The sequence below is a fragment of the Prionailurus viverrinus genome, chromosome A2 (genome assembly GCF_022837055.1).
Source record: "Prionailurus viverrinus isolate Anna chromosome A2, UM_Priviv_1.0, whole genome shotgun sequence".
Lineage (NCBI taxonomy): Eukaryota > Metazoa > Chordata > Mammalia > Carnivora > Felidae > Prionailurus > Prionailurus viverrinus.
Window position 1 is genome coordinate 12,235,105 of NC_062562.1, and position 22,827 is coordinate 12,257,931.

The 22,827-nt window shown below is 60.7% G+C and overlaps 2 protein-coding genes across 11 annotated transcripts; one reads left to right on the plus strand and one right to left on the minus strand.

Annotated features, from left to right (window-relative positions):
* Positions 1 to 2,156: 2,156 nt before the first annotated feature.
* ANO8 (anoctamin 8) lies at positions 2,157 to 12,630 on the minus strand. Of its 5 annotated transcripts, XM_047838613.1 has the most exons (18): positions 11,943 to 12,630; positions 11,064 to 11,174; positions 10,817 to 10,949; positions 10,498 to 10,636; positions 10,321 to 10,417; positions 9,560 to 9,676; positions 9,328 to 9,455; positions 9,072 to 9,233; positions 8,589 to 8,741; positions 8,330 to 8,456; positions 8,162 to 8,217; positions 7,990 to 8,064; positions 6,372 to 7,181; positions 5,924 to 6,115; positions 5,655 to 5,786; positions 5,443 to 5,553; positions 3,561 to 4,227; positions 2,157 to 2,700 (listed from the first exon to the last, which is right to left on the minus strand). In XM_047838613.1, the coding sequence occupies exons 1-18, from the start codon at positions 12,046 to 12,048 to the stop codon at positions 2,321 to 2,323; spliced, it is 3,696 nt and encodes a 1,231-aa protein (XP_047694569.1). In that variant the 5' UTR covers positions 12,049 to 12,630; the 3' UTR covers positions 2,157 to 2,320. The 5 variants fall into 5 exon arrangements, with proteins under 5 accessions (XP_047694569.1, XP_047694549.1, XP_047694539.1 ...); XM_047838593.1 differs by lacking the exon at positions 2,157 to 2,700 and having other exon boundaries at positions 3,317 to 4,227; positions 8,661 to 8,741; positions 11,943 to 12,628; XM_047838583.1 differs by lacking the exon at positions 2,157 to 2,700 and having other exon boundaries at positions 3,317 to 4,227; positions 11,943 to 12,627.
* Positions 12,631 to 13,175: 545 nt separating this feature from the next.
* GTPBP3 (GTP binding protein 3, mitochondrial) lies at positions 13,176 to 17,554 on the plus strand. Of its 6 annotated transcripts, XM_047838738.1 has the most exons (9): positions 13,180 to 14,084; positions 14,506 to 14,759; positions 14,867 to 14,953; positions 15,052 to 15,254; positions 15,423 to 15,495; positions 15,583 to 15,726; positions 15,921 to 16,086; positions 16,314 to 16,592; positions 16,793 to 17,552. In XM_047838738.1, exons 1-9 carry the CDS (start codon positions 14,032 to 14,034, stop codon positions 17,016 to 17,018), a joined length of 1,485 nt encoding a protein of 494 aa, XP_047694694.1. In that variant the 5' UTR covers positions 13,180 to 14,031; the 3' UTR covers positions 17,019 to 17,552. The 6 variants fall into 6 exon arrangements, with proteins under 6 accessions (XP_047694671.1, XP_047694702.1, XP_047694663.1 ...); XM_047838746.1 differs by having other exon boundaries at positions 13,177 to 14,084; positions 14,512 to 14,759; positions 15,423 to 15,726; positions 16,793 to 17,553; XM_047838731.1 differs by having other exon boundaries at positions 13,178 to 14,759; positions 16,793 to 17,553.
* The last annotated feature ends 5,273 nt before the right edge of the window (positions 17,555 to 22,827 follow it).

The following is a 22,827-nucleotide window of genomic DNA, read 5'->3' on the forward strand; positions in this document are numbered from 1 at the left end:
ATCACCACCAAGAGGAGCCAAGAGGGCCCCCCCACATGCTGGGGCCCTGGGACCCACTGGATTCTCTCACGGGCCTGCTGTGGCCGCCTCGCTCAGAGTCAAGACCTGCCTGGACCCACCCCCCATGCCTCACCTGTCAAGGTGTCCCAGAGGACCAGGACACCCCTGAGAGATGGTCCGTGTTGCCAAGGACATAACTGTGGTCAGCCCCACACCCTGGATGCCTTGAGTCAGGGTGGTGTGCCCACCGGCCACTATGGAGACCGCCCAGGTGGCATGGCCTTGAGTGCCCCTGGTTCAGAGACGAGGCACATGGAGCTCTGAGGAATGCCCAGCCCTGGAGCTGTCGGTCAGCAAGTTACACAGCCACTGGCGGGCTGTCAGCCAGGCTGGGTTTGGGCCCGAGCTTGGAGACGTAGAGGGCATTTAGGCTCCAGGCAGAAGGTCTGAGGCCTCAAACACTGGGCCTGAGGCCAGGGGGAACGCTGCTTCTCCCCACCCACCAGCCCCAAGTGGGGGCCGTGGCCTGGAAGCTGAGTGCTACAGCCTTGAGGGCGGTGAGGGGTTGGGCTGTGGAGCTGGAAGGAATGCCAGGCTTTATGGGGTGCCACCAGATTATCACCGTGGAGGTCCCTGCCTGAGCCAGACTGCTCCAGCCTGGGCCGCCCGGCACCTCCCACGGTGGAAGGTTCTGGGGGTCACCACCGAGCTGTGCCCTGTGGGGCCAAGGGGCTTTTCCTCCCAGCTTTGGGTGGCATTTACGCCTGTGTTGAGTCCCTGTGGTCACAAGGCAGGTGCTCACAAGATGCAAGCTTGCTCTCGGTGGTGCTGTGGTGGACTGAGTCCCCAGAGGCTCTCAGACTCCTTGGAATCCCCAGTCTCAGGGGTTGGTCTGACCTAGGCAGGCACGTGGCGTGGTGTCACTGATGGTTAGTGAATAGACTTCAGCTTCAAAGTGTATGGGATAGTGAGAGCCGGTGGCACCCCTGCCCTCGTCTCTGTGGCCCCGGTTCCCCTGTGAGGGACTGGGTTAATCTCCTGTCAGTGTCAGCCACGGCTTGGGCAGGGGTCCCGTGGCCATGGCCCACCTAGGCCTCCCTGTGGTCTCCCTGGTGCAGGTTTCCCTCAGCCAGCCTCTGCCCAGCTCTCCTGCCTCTGGGACCGCCCCTTATTCCTCTGCTCCTTCAGACACCAAACTCTGCCTTCCCTCACCTCTGTGCCTTTGCACAGGCTGCTCTCCTGCCTCCGGTGAACCCCGGTTTCTCTTTCACAGCCCTCCAAAGTGCCCCTGACTCACACTGGCTCCCCCTGGTCTCCTTCAGCCACGGGGCAGGGCCCATCAAGCTCTGAGCCTTTGGATGTGGACATGCTTGAGGGGGAGGGGCCACGTCCCATCCCTGACCACGCGACAAAGAGTCCCAGCAGCTTGGGTCTGACAGCAATCCCACAGTGGGGCATCCTGGCCACTCCCCAATGGCATCCCCAAAAGTGCCATCCCCTCAACATCGAGACTCGGGTGCCAGGTGCCTTCCGATTTTCATACCCCAAGTTCCTTTCACTGCTCTGGCTCCTCAGATGGCAGCCTGGGAGGCAGTTATCCCAGAAAGTGCGGCCTAGAGGACCGTGTCACCTCTCACCCTGCAGGGCGGAGGCCAACTCAGGACCTGGGCCTGGCACCCAAACTGCTGAGTCCTTTCAACATCTTCGAGATGTCTTCCTTTGTCTAGGAAGCTGAAGCCAGGGCCTCAGGCTCTGCAGCTCCTCCCAGGGGCCCCAGGCCTGGACTCAGCCCCCAAATCTGGGCCGTCTCAGAGTTGGCGCAGTCTGGAGTTTTCCATCTGTGGCCTCAAGACCCAGTTCTTAGGAGGAGGCCCCCAAGGGTCACAGGATGGGAGGGGCACCCACCCTAGGCCTGCTAGGTCCCCAAAAAGCCGGTGCCATCTACAAGTCACTGGGCCCCCTGACCCCCTCCCTTCCACTGCTCTGTCCTCGGGCACTGTTGAAATATACTTTTTATTGCATTTCTGCCGTTTTACAAAAATATGACAAAATAAATTAAAAACAAATAAATAATCGCCTATTCTGTGTGTTTTCTGTTGGTTTTGGGGGGTTTCCTTTCCCCCATCCCGGTCGAAAGGAAAACGGCAGATGGGGGCGGAGGGGAGGGGAGGGGTGGGCCCGGCCCCCGGCCCTGCCCCAGGATGGGGCAGCCAATACTGGGGGCCGTCGAGCCGAAGCGCGTTTTCTGGGTGGCGGCCGCCGCCCCGGTCCACGACTGATATTGCATATGAGAACAGGAAGGCAGGGCGGGCGGGTGGAGCTAATGCCAGCCGCTGGGCCAGCACACGGCCTGGGGGCTGGGGCTGGGGCTGGGCGAGGGCGCCGGGGGCTCCGGGGGCTCGGAGGTGGGCGGCAGCGGCGGGGGCGGGAGGCTGTAGAAGCTGGCGTCCCCCGGCAGGGGCTGCGGCGCGGGCGGGGGCCCCGCGAGGGCGCAGGGCGGGCACTCGGCGGCGGCGGCGGCGGGGGCCTGGCGGGGGGCGGCGCCCTCGCCCCCGCAGCCCCACGGCCCGTCCCACTGCCAGCAGCCTGCGGGCGGCGTCGGGGGCCGGGGCAGCGGCGTTGGCGGCGGCGGCGGCGGCGCGGGGCTCCGGCTGCGGCGGGTGCGGAGGGCAGGGGCGCCCACGGGGGCCAGCGCTGTCCCTGCGGAGGCGAGAGGGGCCGTTCCGGGGGGGTGCCGCCCCCGCCGCCGGACCCCGCTCGGACCCTGCCCGCGCTCCCTCCCGGGCTTCCAGGCACCTCGAGGGCCTTATTGCTTCTGATCAGTGACAAGGGGTGGGCGTCTTCCGGTGCATCCCCTGCCTCTGGGCACTGGGCCCCTCCCCGTCACGGGGGGGAGGGGACAGTCTGAGGAAGTCCCTCTGATTTCTGACCTGCGTCCCTGGTGTTGCAGCTGCCACCTCTTGGGCTCCCTGGGGGATGAGCTGCTGGAGCCTGGAGCTGGGTTGGGCTGGGGTTGGGGCTAGCAAGGTGGGCTGGGGGGGGGGGGGGAGGGGGCGGGTGGGCACGAGGCTTGCACCTCTGCTCAGCGCGAATCCGGGTGCAGCCTGTGGCCGAGCACGCCGAGCTCCCTGGGTAGGCAGCCCTGGCCCCCACCTCCAAGGAAGGCCTCCCTGAACAGCAGGGCTGCAGGTTAGGGACTTGCATAGAGGCCTGGGGGGGGTCCAGTCCCCCCAGAATGAGCTGGGTGTGGGGTCTCATAGGGGCAGGAGAGGCTGGGCCAGGTGGGGAAGAAGCCTCCTGCATCTCTCCTGGCACCAGAGCATGGAGGGCAGGGTGCCCTGGGAAGGCCGCCGGGACAGGGGGCTTTGGCTGTCAAGGGTCCCGGAGATACTGAGCAGGCTTTGACTGAGAGGCTCCACGTACCGCGTACCCAGGTTCCCAACCGGTACAGAGACCGGGCCTCCTCTGTCCCCTTCAGCCCCTCTCCCCAGGCCTGGCCACCCCACCCCTTCCCGCAAAGCCCAGCCCAGAGTCCCCACCCCTGAGTTAAAGCTTGTGACCTGAGCCTTCCTCTTCAGGCCGGGGGGCGTCCGGCTCCTCAGCCGCAGCCTCGTCCACCGGCCCACTCCGCTGGGCTCGGCCTCCTCCGCCGCTGGGGGTCCCATCCAGCCGGGCCTGCCCACCTGCCCCGTTGGACCCGGCGTCAGCCCGGGCCCCACCGAAAGGAAAGAGCTTGCCAGCATGGAAGGCCTTGGGCGGTGAGTGGCTACGCTCTGGGTCCCGCCGTGTCTCAGGTGACTTGAGGAACTTGAAGCTGAGGAAGGCTGGCAGGCGGGTGTCGCTACCCGTGGGTGACTGGGCAGGGGGTGGCCGGGCGGCAGGGCCAGCCCCCGCGCTGGCCAGTGAGGATGCGGCCCCAGACGACAGGAACTTGCCCTGCAGCGGGATGATCTGTTTCAGCTTCATGACGTTGTTGGGTGCCAGCAAGGACCCCGGGCGCTTGGGCCGCTCTTGCCCGTGGCCGCCTGCCCCACTGCCCTTGGCCTTGGCAGAGGCCTTCTCAGGGGCAGCAGGGTCCAGCCCTGAGCCTTCGGCCCGAGCCTCCTCCCGGCCGCTGGCATCGCGCTCTCGCCGGGCATGGTGCTCCGCGTGGCGCTGGCGCTCCTCCTCCTCCCGCCGCCGCCGCTGCTGCTGCTGATAGCGGTGCTGGGCCTGGCGTTCGTGTCTCTGTGGGCAGAAGAGAGCCATTAAAGGGACTGGGCAGAAAAGGTGTGTGAGCCCCCCGCCTCCAGGCCCATGCTGGTGCACCCTGCAGAAGCCGAGAGAGATCCAAACACTTACTGGGCACCAGCTGCATTCCTGGACCCACACTGGGGCTTTCTGTGGAAGTGGGGAGAGATCTAAACACTTTTTGGGTACCATTTGCATCCCCGAGCCCACCCTGTGGCTCTCTGAGGTAGTAGGGAGAGATCTAACCCCTTATTAGGCACCAACTGCATTCCCGGATTCATGCCAGTGCTTTCTGAGAATCGAGAAGAGAATTTCTGAGAATTGACAGGAGAACCGACTGGGGGGGCTCAGTTGGTGAAGCATCCAACTCTTGGTTTCAGCTCCGGTCATAACCTCGCGGTTTGTCGGTCTGAGCCCTGCATCGGGCGCACTGACAGCACGGAGCCTGTTTGGGATTCCCTGTCTCCCTCTCATTGCCCCTCCCCCACTTGCTCTCTATCCTCTTCTCTCTCTCTAGAACTAAAGAAACAAACATTAAAAAAAAAAAAAAAAAGAATTGAGAAAGGGGGTAAACACATATTGGTTCTTGACTGTCCCCTGCCTTCTGGAGAACCAGCGATAGAGTCATGTGTGGCACAGGCCAGACTCCACGCTGGCCAGTCCAGGAGCCTGTAGCCCCACGTGGCTTTGTCAACGTCGGTTTCAATAATTTCGAATAAAATGGCAAAACAAAATAAAGTGCAATGCGAATTCCGCCTCTCAGCTGTACCGGCCCCATTTCAAGTACTCGTCGGCCGCCCGGAGCCAGGGGCCACCCAGGCAGCGCAGACAGAGGCCATCTCGGTCATTGTGGAGAGCGCTGCCCGGCGCTGGTGAGCTCCTTGGCCCACTCTGCAGCTTTCTGAGGAATGTGGCAGAAGCCGGGCTTCTAGGAAGCATCAGCTGTGTCCCTGGCCCCAAACGGGACACCGCCGGTGAGCTGGCCGATGACTAAATGTTCACAAGTGCCAGCCTGCTGCTGGACGCCACCGGGATTCCGGGAGGGGACCGGCCGGTGCGGAGTGCTAATTATTACACTGGGCTCCGCACATCTTCCCTCCTGCTAAGAACCCGGCCTCCAGCCAGCCGGGCGAGGTGGAGAAGCCCCACCGAGTTTAGGAGTAGACCAAGCCCAGCCGCACCAACGTCCCCCCCCCCTCCCCCAAAGTGTACCTTGAAGGCCTCCCGGCGCTGGTACTCAAGCTTGGCCATCTCCTCGGCCACCCAGCCTGGGATGTCGGGGATGGCCACGTGGATGAGGTACTTGAGGAGCAGAGCGAAGTGCTGAGACAACAGATGAGGATGAGGCTGCAGGCTCCGGACGCCCTGCGCCCCCCCCCCAGCTCCTCCCCCGCCCCGCCCCCCTCCCCGGCCACCAGCCCCACCTCGAGCACCACCACAGACACGATGGCCGCTTCGGGGCTGAGCCAGGGGAAGAGGCGCTGCAGCTGCCCGCACTGGCCGATCAGGTAGCAATTGACCACGATTGCCAGGACACCCATGGCCTCCATCACCTTCTGCAGGGGAACACGCGGGGTGGGGGTGGGGGGGCTCCGGTGGGGTCCAGCCGCCCTTTCCCGGGGCCTCCTGCCCCTCCCCAGCGCACCCGGACTCCCTCGGGGCCTCGGCTCAGAGTCCTTGGCCGCCCCCACACCTGCCACTGGCCGATGCTCTCAACCCGTTGCCCGAAGGGCCGCTGCAGCCCCGTGCACAGCTTGAGGGCGTCGCTCCGGATCTCGATGAGGTTGTTGACCAGGGCGCACAGAGCGGCCAGGGGGAAGGCAGACGAGAAGAGTACCACATAGCCGAACTGCACGAACATCTCCTGGTAGTCCTGGAACGTGTCCTGCAGGGGGCGGTTCGGTGCCTGGGTGTGGCCTTCGGCCCTCCCTCAGACCAGAATGCCTCCTCCCTTAGACTACCTTCCTCTCTCTCAAGACTTGCCTTCCTCCGATGATCCTGAATGGACCCAGAGCTCCCCCTCCAGGAAGTTCCTGACCACATCCAGGGCCCCATTTTATCGCACCCTTCCCACCTCCCCCCTCAGACCCCAGGCCCTGCCCCTGGGAGGGCCTCACCTGGGCCCTCAGACCCCTCCTCACCTCATACTTCTTCATACAGCTCTCAAGCTCAGCCTGGGTAAGCTGGGGTGAGTGCTCCTCCTCGGGTGGGTCAATCCAGGATGACCGATTCTGTCGCCGCTGCCTCCGGGCTGAGTCGCCCGAACCTGGCTCCGGGTCTGGGCCCCCGTCTGGCCCCTGGTCACGGCCCTCGCCCCCAGCCCGGTGGAGCAGGACGGCCGGAGGCTCCCGCTCAGGACTGCCGGGAGCCCCTTCGGCCTCATCGTCTTCTTCAGCCAGTGTGAATACTCCCGGCTCCAGCCCCTTCTCCACCATAGTGGGGCTCCCCTCCTCCAGAAGGGCCTCTGGGCCAGGTCGCCGCCGCCCAGCCCCTCGTTCAGCAAAGCTGACCTTCTTCAGCCGGAGCCCACAGTCAAGGAGGCCGCTCTCCTCACCCTCCTCCTCCTCATCTTCCTCCTCCTCCTCCTCCTCCTCATCCTCCTCCTCCTCCTCTTCTTCCTCCTTGCCTCCCCGGGGCCCATCCCCCATCTCCCCACCTTCCCCTGCAGGCCGCCGCTCCACGGTAGCCTCCTCCTCCTCCTCAGGTGCCCCACAGCCCCCACTGAGACACCTGCGGCCCCCGCTGCCGCCTCCGCCACCCTCTTCGGCCTGGGGTTCAAGGCGGCGGGGTGCAGGGCGCTGGAGGCTCAGCAGGCCAAGCAGGGCACGGGCCAGCTCCCAGGCAGCCTGCAGGCCAAGCTCGCCACGGCCCAGCCGCCGGTACAGGTGCGGCTGCAGGACCTCACGCACGTTCTGGAGGAACTGACGGGTGATCAGCAGAGTGGCCAGCATCTGGGGGCAGGAAGGGGGTGGAGAGAGGCCACGTGGGGGGCGGGCGAGGCCCCGGGCACCAGGACAGGCTGCTGGGACGGGGCACCCGCCTTCCAGGAGCAAGCTTCCAGACACATGCCCTGAACCCAATTGCTAAAGCCACCCCTCTGGATGTCCCGGGACATGGAGACCCCAGCACTCAGCCTCTACCACCACTCATCTGCCACAGACCATAGCCTGGCAGGCCAGGGCTCCTAGCCAACCTCCTGGGGTTGTAAAGCATGTCTCATCCTGCCATGGCTCAAGGTCCCCTGCTTGCAGCACTGCCCAGGAGCTCAGCTGGTGCCCGGGGCCTCAAGAGGCCCCTGCCATCTGCACCCCATCAGCAGAGCCCCAGCCCCTGGGAACATGCACCCTTGGCTCAGCGTGAGGCCCCAAGCATAGCCACACTGCCCACCCCGGCGAGACCCTGTGGGCTCGCCACCTGCCCATACTTTGGCCCGGGCCACGAGCAGAAGGCCCCGGAGGGAGAGGAGGAGCAGGCGGAACCGCAGGGCCGCGAGCGGGACCAGCACCGCCCGAAGCTGCCGCTCGAGGCTCTGGGACAGGGACAGGACGAGCAGGAGCTGTGGAGGGACCGACGGACAGGTGGACGGACAGATGGGGGGTGGGTGACAGGCAGAGAGAGGACACACGGACGGACGGACGGACAGAGAGAGAAGGATGGAGGAGGGGGGGGAGGGGCTGGAAAGCCCGTGGACCCCTTGGCCAAGTCCGGCCCCCCACTGGCCACCATTGTGGGGGGCACTGCCGTGGGCTGGGGTCTCACCTCTTTCAAGCGCTCCATGTCCTTGAGGTAGAAGCCAATGTAGAAGAGGCTCAGGTATGAGTTGACAAACTGGAACTGTGGGAAGCAGACAGGCAAGCAAATTTGACCCCAGGAGCGCCCCCTGTGCCCCATGTAGGCCACCCCCACTGCCCGCCTGCTGGCCGCCACTCACCAGGACGACTTTGATGATGAGGTGCTTCTCATAGGCGCTCTCCAGCCGGTAATTCTCTGGGGGCCGAGGGGGTGAGTGAGGAGGTGGCCCAGGCCCCCTGAGAGCAGCCTGAAGGCCAGTGAGGACCTTCCTCCCCAGGGCAGCGGGACCTCCCCTTGCAGGGCGTACCCATGTCGTTGAGCCAGATGGCGAGCTTCTTGTAGCCCTCTGCGCTCACGCTGACCAGCAGGGCCAGCACGACCTTGGGCAGGAAGCGGGCAAGACGAGGCAGCCCTTTCACGCTCAGCACCAGCTCCTGCAGGGGCGGAGGTTGTACAGGTCACCCCGGCGTCTGGGCTCGGCTTGGGGGGTGGACCCAGGCAGGTGGCTGTCTGGTCAGGGCCAAGGCCGGGGCTGGGGTGGGGGTGGGGGGGAGGCCAGAGGTCACCTGCAGCTGGAAGCAGCCGAGCATGAGCAGGAACACACAGGCCAGGCAGGTGAGGCACAAGGGGAGACTCACGAGCAGCTGGAAAAGCAGCCGCTTCCAGGGTGGGTAGTAGAACTCCTCAGCCCGCGTCACAGGGCTGATGCGCCGGATACCCTGGCAGAGGGTGGGGGTGGGGCTCAGCGTGAGGCCAGAGGTGCACCCTGCCCCACACACCCTTCCCAGTGCTCTGAACTCCATTTCCATCCACCATGCCTTTACCTCTGTGGTGACGCTCCCCCCACCTCCCCCAGACCCAGCACACCTTTCCCAGGCCCTTAAATGCATTTTCCCACGCCTCCCCTTCCGAGCATGCAGATCCCCCGACGTGGCACACCCTTTCTGATGCCGTAGCCCCATTTCACATCTTGTCTTTGTCCCTGCAGTGGCCCCCCACCTCCACCTCTCATTCTTGGGAGTCCTTGGACCCAGACACCCACGACTGACCCTGAACTGGGGCCGTGGCTCCTCCACTGCTTCCCCAGGTGAGTCCAGCGTCCCCCATTTGTAGGCCAGCTCCGCCCCCCTCCGTTTCCACTCCTCCAAGAACAGGGTTGACCAGACCACGTTGAAGAGGGCAAAAACCACACACGATACATCCCGGCTTGTCTGGGGATGGCGGAGGGCCGAGCTGTTGGCCAGGTTGGCCCAGGAAGGAGGGTGTCTCAGGTACCCCAGCCCCTGCCCAGCCCACTCCCAGCACCTGATCAGCCTCCGTAAACGTGTACAGGACAGAGCCAAAGACGGCTGGGTATACCATCGCTGATGTGTAGAAACCCAGCCAGGCAAAGTACATGGCAATCTTTACTCCGAAGTAGTCACAGATGTCATCTGCCAGGGGCACACAGCGGGGGTGGGGTGGGGGGTGTTCTGGTCAGCCCTGCCTGCTCCGGAGACTCCCGCACACCCCCCCCCCCCCCAGCCTGGGGCCACACCTAGAGGCTGGTTTTCACACACAGCTTGCACCCACGACTTCATGAGGCGGTTCAGGATGCGCTGCTCATGGACCGGGAACACCTGCTGGATGATCCCGCGGGCTGCCAGCTCAGGGACTGTTGGGGGACAAGAATGCGTGAGCCCCGCCCTTCTGCCTCTGCCTGACCTGGCTAGCCCCCTTGGCCAAAACCCATGTCCCAGCTTTTCCCTGCTTTTAAGTCTGCAGGGGCCCTTCCCAGGAGAGAAGTTCTGAGTGGACAGATTATCTAGTTCTCCTTCAGAATTTGGAGGCGCAGAGGCAGGCAGGAGAGGATGCAGGAAACCTGGTAGGGTGGGGCCAGTGTAGAACCCTGTTTTTAAATAAAGCCATTTGGCCTCAGGTCACTGCTCCGAACGTCTGAGGATCGGTGCAAAGTTGGCGTCAGGAGGTGAACTTGGGGTAGCTGGTCTCTCGGAGAGGAAACTGAGGCCCAGGGCCGCACCACCCAGTGCATGGAGTGCTGTCCATGGTCCTGCCCCTACCTTATGCTAGACCCAGAAAAAGGTTTCTTAGGGACCAGCCTCCCAGGGAGTAAGCCCCACCTCTTAGTTAAGGCCACACCCCTTCACCTCATTGATTGATGCCTCCAGGCCCCACCCAACTCTTCACTAGCCTTTGAGCAGTTGGCTCTAGGCCCCGCCCTCTTACGTTGATAGGCTGTCCTCTAACAGCCCCACCCAACTCCCCACGTGTGATTGGAGGTTGGTCCCGCCCACTCACTGATTGGCTGGTCCTCCAGGAAGCGCACGTTGTGTAGTGCCTCGCCCTGCTTGGCTCGCAGGTTCTGCAGCCAGAAGCGGATGATGCTCTGGCGTTCCTGCAGGGGACAGGGTTTGAGCACAGGGAGCAGCAGCCCAAGGGCTAGGGATGCACACTGGGAGCCAGAGCTGGCCGCACCTGGGAGGTGAAGAAGCGCAGCTCACTCTCCACATTCTCGTAGATGAAGTCCTCCTCGCAGGAGAAGCCGCGGGTGCCCCCGCCAAACTCGGCCTTCACTGCTTTGCGCAGACCCAGCTCGTCGGCTCCTCGAAGCAGGCTGCCAGGGAGACAGGGAGGTGGCATCATGGAGAGGCCCTGGCTCACCTTCCTGGAGCTAGGGTTGGTATCCCTGGCAGCCAGCTGGGACAAATGCAGGGCGCTAGATCTCACAGTTAGTGCTTGGAAGGGTGGGGAGCTGGGGAGCCGGGTCAGCGAGAGGCTAGGGACAGAGACTCGCCTCTCATACGTGGCGGTGACGAAGAAGGCATAGGCACGCGTGTGGCGGTGGTGGCGGACTTGTACGATGAGCTCGGGGATGCCCACGCGGATGTGGTTCAGCAGCCATAGCAGCGTGTGGTCATCAGTCGTGTCTGCCAAGGGGCACAGGGACTGATGGCTCTTGTCACAAGGGGTCTGAGGCTTCTTACACACTCCTACTCAGGGTGGCCCGGCTCAGGGGAGCCCAGGGCAGTGGGCACAAGTACCTGGAAAGGTCATCAGCACATCGCAGTTCTCCGTGGGCACCGTCTTCATCCACGCCTTGTGGGACACCAGGTAGCGACCAGCCTGCAGGAGCCGCTTCCCAAAAAGCTTGTCTAGGGGGCAGGTGGGGCAGGGCCCAGGTCAGGCCACTCCCAGACCAGGACCCCAGCCTCTGGTTCAGTCCCTCCAGCCCTGGCCCTTGCTCATACACTCTCCAGGGCTCCTCAGCACTCAGCCTGGCATCCAGTGGCCTGCAAGCTCTGGCCTCGGCTTATTTCCTTCCCTCCGTGTCCTTGCACCAGCCAGGCCCTCCTCCAGAAATGCCCTTCCCCCAGGTCCTCCCTTACAAATCTTACTCATTCTTGAGGCCCAGCTCCGCCTCCAAAACCACAATCGATGGGGCGCTCACTAGCAGCCCTGAGCGCTACACCACATCATGTCAGCGCGTCCTCAGAGCTGGGCGCGGTTCTTATCCCCATTTCACAGGTGAGGAAACTGAGGACCGGGGCGTTTAAGTCACGCACCCAAGGTCACAAAGGCGAGCTGGGATTCGAACCCAGGACCGTATGATTTTGTATCCTCTGCGGAGTGGCTCTTTCGAGCGCACCCCTGCCGGGCTGCGATCCGGAAGCTCAAGGGGTGACTGGGCTCGGCCTCAGGCCGGGGCTCTCAGAGGGGCGTGTCCGCGTCTCTGCTCTGGGACCCCCGCCCCCTGCATCTTCCCAGCCGCTCTAGCCCCGCCGCAGCCGCAGTGCCCGGAGAACCGGCCCCTCGACAGGACTCCAGGCCTGGGACAGCTGACCCCAATCCCCTCCCGGTCCAACCGCCGTGCGCACCCCAGGCACCTGCAACCCTGTCAGATCCAGCCGCCGCACACATACCCAGAACTCCGGACGCCGGGGCTGCAGGCTCGCCCTCAGGCGGGGGCCTCTTGCCACGCTCGCCCTCCAGGGACGTGCCCCCGGCGTTGGAGGTGGCTTCGGCCATGGCGAGGGCAGGTCAGGTCAGGGGCTGCGGGCGGCCCGAGCGCCGGGGGGCCGCGGGCTCATCGGGCCGGTGCAGCCGCGGAGCGCGCTGGAGGTGGAGACAAAGGCCGCGCCCGCCCGCGCCGGCCGCCGTCCCCGCGTGCCCGAGCGCTGCTTCTCGTCTCCGCCCGCGCGGAACCTCGATTCTCCTTCTCGTCCCCGCGCACGTCGCTCTTGGGTTCTCGACTCCGCCCGTGTTGTTTTCTGGATTTTGTTCTCGCCCGCCCACTTCGCTCTCTGGTGCTCGTCTCCGCCCGCACCAAAGGTGCATTCTCTTCCTTGTCCCTGCCCGCGTCATATTCTGGGTCTCGTCCCCGCCCGCCCCGGGCCTGGATTCTCCGCCTCCGAGCCTTAGTTTCCCCATCTGCAAGTGCGGGGTTTGGAATCTGAGTTGGGCGTGATTTGACTACGGCTGGACGTGGGAGGGGGCGGGCCGGGTCGGGGGAGATTCCAGGTAGCAATACCTTCGCCACAGAAGACGAGTACGTAGTTACAGCAGGTTCTGCCTCTGAATCTTAGCTTGAGCCGTTCACCTACATGGGGCACTCGTCGCTCCCTCTCCGTCCAGTTAACCCCTGGACCCCTGACGACGTCACCTCCTCAGAGAGGACCCGATAGAGTTGCCAAGTTTAGCAAACAAAAGTACAGTCTTTCTAGTTAAATGTGAATGAACTTCTGACAAACGAATAAATACATTTTTAGTATGTCCCAAATATTACATGGGCCATAGTTACACCAAAACCTTATTGGTTGTTTATCTAAAATTTACATTTAACTGGGCGTCCTGTATTTTGTCTGGCATCCAGACCGCTGACCATTCTTTGCAGCCTCTTCTGTTAGACGGAGAGCCCAGGGAGGGCAGGGGCTCTTTCTGGTTCTTGGCGCACAGGTGGCGCTTGATGTATACTTGTGACAGATGGAACAACGCGGAGACGGCGAGTGTCCGCATTCGTCCCTCTTTTACAAATGAAAAAGTTGAGCGGGTCGAGGCAGGGTTTAGCCGGTCCGACAGTTTCTTCCCAAAATTGTGAGAGCGCCGCCCGCCCGCTCCGTCCAAGAACCAGAGAATTGGCCGTGCGAAAGCGCCCGCGGAGACCCCGCCCAGCCAGTGCCTGGAATTCCTCCATCAGCGCTTTATTCCGCGGTCCTGCGCTGTCCTGGGTTAACCTGAAAGTAATCCCTGAGATTCCTCTTTCTGGCTTTCGGGGAGCCAGGGACACACCGGAGACCGGATTCTCAGCTCTGCAGGAGCAGGCCTGGGCCGGAAAAGCCCAGAGGGCAGAGAGAGCTGTGCTGGGGATTCCAGAAAGGCGTCCGGTCGGAGGGAACCTTGGAGCTAGGGTCTGAGGAGGAGTTTGTCAAATGAAGAAGGGTATCCGAGGAGGAGGGAACGGCGGGAGCGAAAGCTGGGGGAGGGGCGAGAAACTTGGAGAGTTCTGAGAACACATGTAGGAATCTTCCCAGAGATTTGGACTAGACTTTATCAGGGCCAGGGCGTGAGTTCCCCGGACCCCTTCCGTCTGCGCCCCTGAGATCTCTTGCGTCGCCTAAAGCTTTGGAGTGGCCCGATGGAAAATACGGGACTCGAACCCTCGTCTCGGTGTAATTCCCACGGCCCTGGCCATGCGTGGTTCTTCCTCCCACCCTTCATTTCCGGTGTCTCGGATTCTCACTGTTCTAGGATCCTAAAAATTCGGTCTAAGGTTGCCGGGGGAACGCCATTTCGCGGCACCCCTGCGTGCAGCCCCTCCCCGCCTCTTGCCCTGTCACCAGCCAATAGAAACGAAGATCTTCAGTGAGTGGGCAGTACGTCTTCGAAGGGGCCCAATGATGATCGGGAATCGTTGAGCATTTTACCAGTCACGCCGCGGAGTAGGCGGGGCCTCCTGTCAGGACTAGAAGTCACCCAGGCTGAGAGGGTAGGCGGATCGCCGGTTGTGAATCCATGTGGCGGGGGTTGTGGACCCTGGTAGCCCGGGCCGCACGTGGGCCTCGCAGGTGGGGCGATAAGGGAAAGGGGTGTGACAGCGTGGGGTGCTGCTTGGGCTCAAACCCTCTCCCTGGGATCTGAGGACCCAGTTCCCTGCGGCGAACCACCTTTCGCATTTTTCCAAGCTCCAATCCGTTCATCCCCCTGCCGCAGAGCCCACATCTGGGTCGCGCATTGGCCTCAGAGTCACACTTTGATATCAGCCCCCTCAGCTTCACAATATATATCCATGCCCCTGCCGCAGAGCCCACATCTGAGTCAATTCTTGCTCTCAGAGACCTCAATCGGGTCTGGCCTCAGACGCTCCAATCTGCCCATCCTCCAGCCGCAGACCCTCCACCTGGGGCATCTCCCGACCGTCGAGCCCTCTATCCACCTGCCACTCTGCCACAAGAGCCTCCCAGATGCACTGATTCTCCTCCTCTCCAGTCCCAGACCGTGCACGCGCCAGGGCAGCGGCGTCTCGGTCCCCGGTTCCGGGGCCACTATCTTCGCGCTGAGTTCCGGCCACGGCCGCTGCGGCATCGCGGTGATCCGAACCAGCGGCCCCGCCAGCGGCCACGCCCTCCGGAGCCTCACGGCGCCCCGGGACTTGCCCCCGGCTCGCAGCGCCTGCCTGCGCCTGCTCAGCCACCCCCGTTCCGGGGAGCCGTTGGATCGCGCGCTGGTGCTCTGGTTCCCAGGTGAGGGGCTCCAGATCCCGAACCTGCTGTAGCTCTCGTGACCCAGTTTCCCCCCTCCAGGCGTTTGCCTAGCCGTACTCTCCTCGACTCCCATCTCGCCGCACTAGGTCCCCAAAGTTTCACGGGTGAGGACTGCGCCGAGTTCCACGTGCATGGAGGCCCGGCGGTGGTGAGTGGCGTCCTGCAGGCCCTGGGTGAGTTTGCAGCCTTGGGTTCGAGGTCCGGCTCTGCCAGTGAAGCTCAGAACCCAGGGTGGGGGCCGGGAAGCTCAGGACCCAGGACCTTCCCGCAGGTAGCGTGCCAGGGCTGCGGCCAGCGGAGGCCGGTGAGTTCACCAGACGGGCATTCGCCCACGGGAAGCTGAGCCTGACCGAGGTGGAGGGGCTGGCGGATCTAATTCATGCGGAAACCGAGGCGCAGCGGCGGCAGGCGCTGAGACAGCTGGACGGAGAACTGGGCCACCTCTGTCACGGCTGGGCCAGGACCCTCACTAAGGCAAGCCCGCTATGCGTCCATTTCCGGCCCGACCTGCCCAACCTGTGTGTGAGAGCTTCCTCATTGCAGGAGTCTCCGATCCGGTCCCTTAGGTCAGGCTGGACCTGGGCACACTGGAGGGTGGGTTCCTGGGTGGCCACACCACTGCCCCCTCTCCCCCCACCCCAGGCTCTGGCTCATGTGGAGGCCTATATCGACTTTGGTGAGGATGACAACCTGGAGGAGGGCGTCCTGGAGCAAGGTGGGTCCTCCAAGGGATGGGGACATCTGGTATCTCAGCCCCCAGAGGCCCCCTCACTCCCTCCCCTCTGCTTTCTTCCATCCACAGCTAACAGCGAAGTGCGGGAGCTGCAGCTGGCACTGGGCGCACATCTTCGAGATGCCAGGCGCGGGCAGAGGCTTCGCTCAGGGGCGCACGTAGTGGTCGCAGGACCCCCCAACGCTGGCAAGAGCAGCCTGGTGAACCTACTCAGTGCGTGGCGGGCGGGGGCGGGGCCTAGTGTTGGGGGCGGGGCCGGGAGCTGGGGAACTGAGCTGTTCAGGTGTTGGGGGAGGAGCCGGGAGGATGCAAAGTCCGCCTCGCCAGGAGGTGGAGCCCGAGGGAGGGGCTCCATCGCCTCCGTCCCGCCTCCTTGGTGATAACCCCTACTCTCCACGCCGTCCCAGGCCGGAAGCCTGTGTCCATAGTGTCTCCGGAACCCGGGACCACCCGCGACGTGCTGGAGACCCCCGTGGACCTGGCTGGGTTCCCGGCGCTGCTGAGCGACACGGCGGGGTTGCGGGAGGGCGCTGGGCCCGTGGAGCAGGAGGGCGTGCGGCGCGCCCGGGAGAGGTAGGCGGGTAGGGTGGTGGGATGGGGAAGCAGGCACTCCCGGTTCTCCTGGCTGCATTTATTTTATATCCCTCCCGGATGCGGAGAGGCTGCTCAGCTCAGTGGGGACTCTGACGTGGGGAGGACAGCGATTTAAATTCAGCCTCTGCCCGTGCCCCACCCTCCCCCGTGCCCTTAATTACTCAACTCTGGGGTCACTGCTCAGTTCGTTCTCGCTGTTCCCCCAGGCTTGAGCAGGCTGACCTCATTCTAGCCGTGCTGGATGCTTCTGACCTGGCCTCTCCGTCCAGCTGCAACTTCCTGGACACCGTTGTCGCCCCCGCCGGAGCTGGGAGCCCCAATGGGAACAGCCAGCGCCTCCTGCTGGTGCTGAACAAATCGGACTTACTGCCTCCAGGCGGCCCCGACCCCAGTCCCAACCTGCGCCCGCACCTGCTGCTGTCCTGCTTGACCGGAGAGGGGCTGGATGGCCTCCTGGAGGCGCTGAGGAAGGAGCTGGCCGAAGTGTGAGCGCCCATCCCCTCCCCCTTTCCCACACCCTCCTTCAACCCAAGTTCAAGTCACGGCTCAGCCACTGGCTTTGGACGTGTACCTGCCCACCCCGCCACGCCCAGGCCCATTTTCTGTATCTACAAAATGCAAACGATCCACCCCCTGCCAATGGTAGTTGTGAAAGTTGAGAGATCACATCCTTTGTCCCCTCCAGGTGTGGGGACCCGTCCACAGGCCCACCGCTCCTGACGCGTGCAAGACACCAGCATCACCTACAGGGCTGCCTGGACGCTCTTGGCCACTACACGCAGACTAAGGACCTGGCCCTGGCTGCTGAGGCTCTGCGACTCGCCCGGGGGCACCTGGCCCGCATCACCGGCGGAGGGGGCACTGAGGAGATCCTGGATATCATCTTCCGGGACTTCTGCGTGGGCAAGTGAGGGGACCCCTGGAGCTCTCAGCCAGGCAGAGTGGATGCCCAGAAGCCTTGAAGCATGTGGGAATCGCTTAGGCCAAGTGAGAATCTCCATCCCTGGGGGAAGAACCTGACTTCCAGAACAATGAAGCAAAGCCGCTGCCTTCAGAGGTGGTGAGCTCGCTGTGGCTGGCAGTGACCAAGCTACGGCCAGCCAGATTCCCTTGCAGGGACATGCCAGGGGTTCAAGCCGCTCTGGAGTGGAACCACTTTGGGTGCCTGATGCTAGAGGAGCAGGGGTGGAAGGCTGGGATGGAGGTGGGAGGGCCTCAGAGTTCTTTGCTTTGTGGTTTTTAATTTATTTTGCAAATACCAAAGGAATATAAAAAATTCAGGTGATTCGGTAATGCTTAAACACGGAAGACTCCGTCCCCCCACATCCCTTGGGGTCACAGCTTAACTTGTGTCCTCCCAAAATTTCTCTGCTCTTTTGCATACTTGTGGATACACCCATAAAATATACGTTTTGTATTTTGTACAGACAGTATGTGTTTATTGTTTTGGAAGTTGTCATTTCCTTAAAGCTTAGACTCTTATATTTTAAAGACGCTTTTTATTTTTTTATTTTTTTTATTTTTTTAATTTTATTATTTTTTTTAATATATGAAATTTATTGTCAAATTGGTTTCCATACAACACCCAGTGCTCATCCCAAAAGGTGCCTCCTCAATGCCCATCACCCACCCTCTCCTCCCTCCCACCCCCCATCAACCCTCAGTTTGTTCTCAGTTTTTAACAGTCTCTTATGCTTTGGCTCTCTCCCACTCTAACCTCTTTTTTTTTTTTTTTTTTTTTCCTTCCCCTCCCCCATGGGTTCCTGTTAAGTTTCTCAGGATCCACATAAGAGTGAAACCATATGGTATCTGTTTAAAGACGCTTTTAAAAAAAAAAAATATTTTGGAGAGAGAGCGAGCGAGTGCACATGGATGAGCAGGGGAAGGGCAGAGAGAAAAAGGGAGACAGAGAATCCCAAGCAGGCTCCACGCTGTCCGCGCAGAGCCCAACACAGGGCTCGAACTTATGAACCAACCAGGAGATCATGACCTGAGCCAAAACCAAGAGCCAGACACTCGACCGACTGAGCCAGCCAGGCGCCCCTTAGCCTCTTATATTTTAAATGTATGTTTGTTTAGAGAGAGAGAGAGAGAGAGTACAAGTGGAGGAGGCACAGAGAGAGAGGGAGAAGGAATCCCAAGCAGGCTTCACTCTCAGTGCAGAACCTGATGTGGGCTTAATCTCACAACCATGAGATCATGAGCTGAGCCACAATCAAGAGTCAATGCTTAACAGACTGAGCCACCCGGGTGCCCCGCCTCTTACATTTGAAGAGACTTGCAAAGTCCCGGGTCCCTGTTCCTTCCGAAAGCTTCATTCCCTTAGTGACTTACCAAGCCCCTGCTTATGTGCTAGAATCGCGCACATCATTTCATTGGGTTTTCCTAACAGCACAAGGCGGTGAGTGTTTTGTTATAGTTTTACGGACGAGGAAACTGAGTCTCAGAGAAGAGTAGCTAGTTGCTGGAGGTCCCCAGCTTTGGGATTTGCACCCAGCTGGTGGACTCCCGATCTGAGTGCCCTGCGGGCCTTCTGTGCAACAGGCTGAGTGCAGGACGCTGGGAACACAGAGGGGAACAATTGTTGCAGGCCTTGCCCCTGCCCTCGTTAGAGCCATCGTTCCTTAACAGTGACGGCTGATGGCCGCTGTGTGAACTTGTGATCACGAGTCCTGCCAGGTCAGGGGCTTGAAGGCAGGCCGCCGTACAGAGGTGACGTTTGTACTGACAGCTGAATGGTGAGACGGAAGCCAGATGGAGGAGATTGGTGAAAGGGGGCACAGCATGTGCAAAGGACCTGAGGTAGGAGCGCCATGGTGCGTTCAAGCCGCAGTCAGGTGGCCGGTATGGCGGAAGCGGTGTGTGAGGGGGAAGGAGGAGGGAGATGGGCGGAGGAGGAGAGGGAGGATCTGACTGATAATGAGGCCTTGGAGTCTTTTTTTTTTTTTAATTTATTAATATTTGGGAGAGTGCAGGCAGAGGAGGGACAGAAAGTGGGGGGCGGGGAGCAGAGGATCCGAAGCAGAGTCTGCACTGACGCAGGGCTCGAACTCACGAACCACGAGATCGTGACCTGAGCCGAAGTCAGATGCTCAACCAACTGAGCCACCCACGTGCCCCTTGAATCAAGTTTTTTCATTTTAATTCCAGTACAGTTAACACACGGCGTTATATTAGTTGTAATAGTATATATATTATTATATATATGTTATATATAATATAATATATATTACATAACATTATATTGGGTGTGCAACATAGTGATCTGACAATTCTATATACATCACTCAGTGCTCACCGCGGTCAATGTACTCTCGAATCCCCATCCCCTCGTTTACCCTTCCCCTCCCCTCCCCCACTTCCCCTCTGGTGGCCATCAGTTTGTTCTCTCCAGTTAAGAGTCTGTCTCTTACTTTGTCTCTCTGTCTCTCATTTTTCCTCTGCTCGTTTGTTTTGTTTCTTAGATTCCACACGCGAGTGAGATCATGTGGTATTTGTCTTCCTCTGAGTTGTTTCACTTAGCATTGTAATCTCTAACTCCATCCGTGTTGTCGCAAAAATTTGTGGCCGAATAATATTCCATCGTATACCTATAAATACCACTTCTCTTTTTATCCATTCATCTATGGATGGGCACTTGGGCTGCTTCCATGATTTGGCTGCTGTAGATAATGCTGCTATAAACATAGGGGCGCAGGTGTCCCTTTGTTGTTGTTTTTTAAAATTTATTTTTAATGTTTATTTATTTTTGAGACAGAGAGACAGAGCATGAGTGGGGGAGGGTCAGAGACACAGAATCTGCACAGGCTCCAGGCTCTGAGCTGTCAGCCCAGAGCCAGACGCGGGGCTCGAACTCACAGACCGTGAGATCTTGACCTGAGCCCAAGTCGGAAGCTCAACCGACTGAGCCACCCAGGCGCCCCCCATGTGTCCCTTTGAATTGGCGTTGAGGCCTTTGATTCGGGGATGCCCAGCGGCCTGATATGTTGGTGATGGACCAGCAGGGGGCGCCTTGCTCCAACAAAAGGCCGTCCTGGCAACTCCTATCAAAGCTCCTGCCCTCTAAGGACTCTGGGATCCAGGCTTCCACACCCCTGTGGCAGCAGGTAAATGGTTAACTTCCCCTGCCACTGGCAGAAACTGAATCTTAAATAGGGTCAGGATCTTTTCCAGAATCAGAGAAAGGGTCCTGCCTCCAGTGATTGAAGATACAAGCGCTCAGGTTTCAGGGGGCACGTGAGCAGAGCCTGGGAGGTATCCAGGGCCAACACAGGGTGTGAAGAGAATTCTCCCGCCACTCAACCGACGGGGGCCCCCTGACCCCGTGCCTTCACGGACCTCACTGCAGTGAGGCCATCTGGGGCTGCCCCAGCATGGGAGGCTCCCGGAGGGAAAGGGTCACTCCGTGAGGTTTAGGTGTCCGTGAATGTCGCTATTATGCCTGTTTTTCGGAAATACGAACTGATGCCCGGAGACGAGAAGCAATACCGTAGGTCTGGTGGGGGTGGGGGTCCCGATGTCCTCCACATGGGGAGGGCTGGAGGGCTCCCAGGAGGCGTGAGCGGGGTCTGGGTGGGGAGAGAGACGCTCTTGGGGCAGGATGCCTGGGCCCCACCCACCTCCCCCGGGCCCTGGCACACAGCTGGACTGAGGTCCTTGGCTACAGTCCTTTTTTTTCCAAGAAGGGTGAGGCAGTTTGTGGGAAGCAGCCATGGGGGTTATTTATAGAGGTCACAGGAAATCCCTAAAGAGTCAGAACCTCTCCCGGTGGCTGGGCCACAGAGTCAGGGAGGGCGTCTGCCAAATGCTCCCTGATAGGTACTCAGTCCCTGTCCTGCCCCTGGGGGAGCCACCAACTCGGGGGAGTCAGAGCTACATGTTCTGGGTCTATAAAAAGGGAGGGACGGAGCTGGGGATTCCCCCAGGGGGAGCAAGGGCTATATCTGGGGCAATCAGGAGGGCTGCCTGGAGGAGGGAACTCTGGGGGCGGGCCTTGGAGAAAGAAGAATTTGCCAAGAAAAAGGCATTGTAATCTGACAGCACAAATTTAGAGATACTCTTTAGCCAGAGAATTAAAGGTCCAGGGCAGCTGGAGGCAAGAGCCGCATTGGAGGTGGGAGTGAGGGTGAGGGGAGGGACATAAGAGCCGATGAGGAGCTGGACTTTGTTCCCAGGGTAATGGGGAGCCACGGAGGGTGTGTGAGCCAGAGAGGGACATGGTCAGATCCCATGATGGAAAGGTCTCTCTGGACCAGCCGGGCTGGGAGTGGGGGCCAGCTGGAGGGATGACATCCTGGGATGCTCTGGATGGGAGAGACCAACCAAAAGTCAGACCTGTGCCCACGTGTCCAGAAAGTTTAGAATGATTATTTCTCAGATGAGAAGAGGGAGGCTGAGGCCAACGGAGTCAAGATTTGAATCCAGGGATGTCTGGCCCCGGAACCCAAACTCAGACATCCTGTGGTTTCTGGGACTGGCGGGTGTCAGCGTCCTCTCCAGGTCTCTAGCTACCCAGGCAGTAGGCTTAGGGTCAGGGACGTCCTCGCTTCCTTGGGGCCCCCAGACTGGCCCGTCTGGGCGGCCTGGCCTGGCTGACCCCCCTGCCCTGGCTTGGCGGGGCCCCAGCCGAGTGTTTCCTGCAGTAGGTCGTCTCTCACCCGAGTTTCCGTATCCAGGAAATGTCGCTCCTTTGTCCCTCCTGACTAGCCTGCTTTAAGCTTTGCGTCGCCAGCCCTGGTTCCTTGTGACTCATCCCCTCCCTGTGTAGGGTCCCGGGGGGTGGGCTGAGAGGGAATCAAGGCTGAGGCAGTGGGGAAGGTTGGGGGGCGGGGGGGGATGAGCCGACAAGTTGAGATTCTCGACCACAACTTTTAGGCCATTTTTCTACTGATGGCCATTTGCTTGGTTTCCTGGAGGTTTTACTCCTCAGGGATAAAGTCCCAGGAATGGGACCGCTGAATCAAAGGGTTTGCGCACTGTTACTTTTATTAAATGTCACCAAACTAATTTCCAGAAGGGCCACCGTGAGATTTGCCTTTCTGCCAGTCCCATAGGAAAGTGCCCTTTCCCTACATCTTCACCAGCAGGGCGTATTACGGCTTTTTCGCTTTTTTTTCCCTCCAGTCTCCTGGGAACAACGTGATTTCCCTGTGTTCCACTAACGTACTGTTCCCTGCTTCCCCCCACGGACTAAACTGGCAGTAACCTGGGGGGCATCTTTGCAAATCTTAGGAAGAGGAAAGCTACAGATGGGTCATCTGGTTTTTAAGGAACTGCTTTTTAAACGTCTGCTATTTTATTTTTTTTTTTAATTTTTTTTTTTCAACGTTTATTTACTTTTGGGACAGAGAGAGACAGAGCATGAACGGGGGAGGGGCAGAGAGAGAGGGAGACACAGAATCGGAAACAGGCTCCAGGCTCTGAGCCATCAGCCCAGAGCCTGATGCGGGGCTCGAACTCACGGACCGCGTGAGATCGTGACCTGGCTGAAGTCGGACGCTTAACCGACTGCGCCACCCAGGCGCCCCATGTCTGCTATTTTAAAGAAACAACTCACAAAGCTGTCACGGTGTGGGCCGGCGTGGCCGTTTCGTGAAACCCTCATTGACTATGACTTTTGCCATTTCTCTTCACGCACGGTGATGCCTATACCTTGAGGGAATCTGGTGTCACCCCAGGCTTGCTCTAGTTTGTGGGCTCTTCTGGCCTTGGGACGGCGGG

Bases quoted from the DNA above. Each gene is read 5' to 3' on its own strand.
- ANO8 (XM_047838613.1), bottom strand. From the start codon at position 12,048: ATGGCCGAAGCCACCTCCAACGCCGGGGGCACGTCCCTGGAGGGCGAG. The intron at 10,950-11,063 runs GTACTTGTGCCC...GCCCCTTGGCAG, and splicing joins TGTGCTGATGACCTTTCCAG to ACACGACTGATGACCACACG. The intron at 5,554-5,654 runs GTGGGGCTGGTG...CTGTTGTCTCAG, and splicing joins TGTCTGTGGTGGTGCTCGAG to CACTTCGCTCTGCTCCTCAA.
- GTPBP3 (XM_047838707.1), top strand. From the start codon at position 14,306: ATGCCCCTGCCGCAGAGCCCACATCTGAGTCAATTCTTGCTCTCAGAG. The intron at 14,954-15,051 runs GTGAGTTTGCAG...ACCTTCCCGCAG, and splicing joins TGGCGTCCTGCAGGCCCTGG to GTAGCGTGCCAGGGCTGCGG. The intron at 16,593-16,792 runs GTGAGCGCCCAT...TGTCCCCTCCAG, and splicing joins AGGAAGGAGCTGGCCGAAGT to GTGTGGGGACCCGTCCACAG.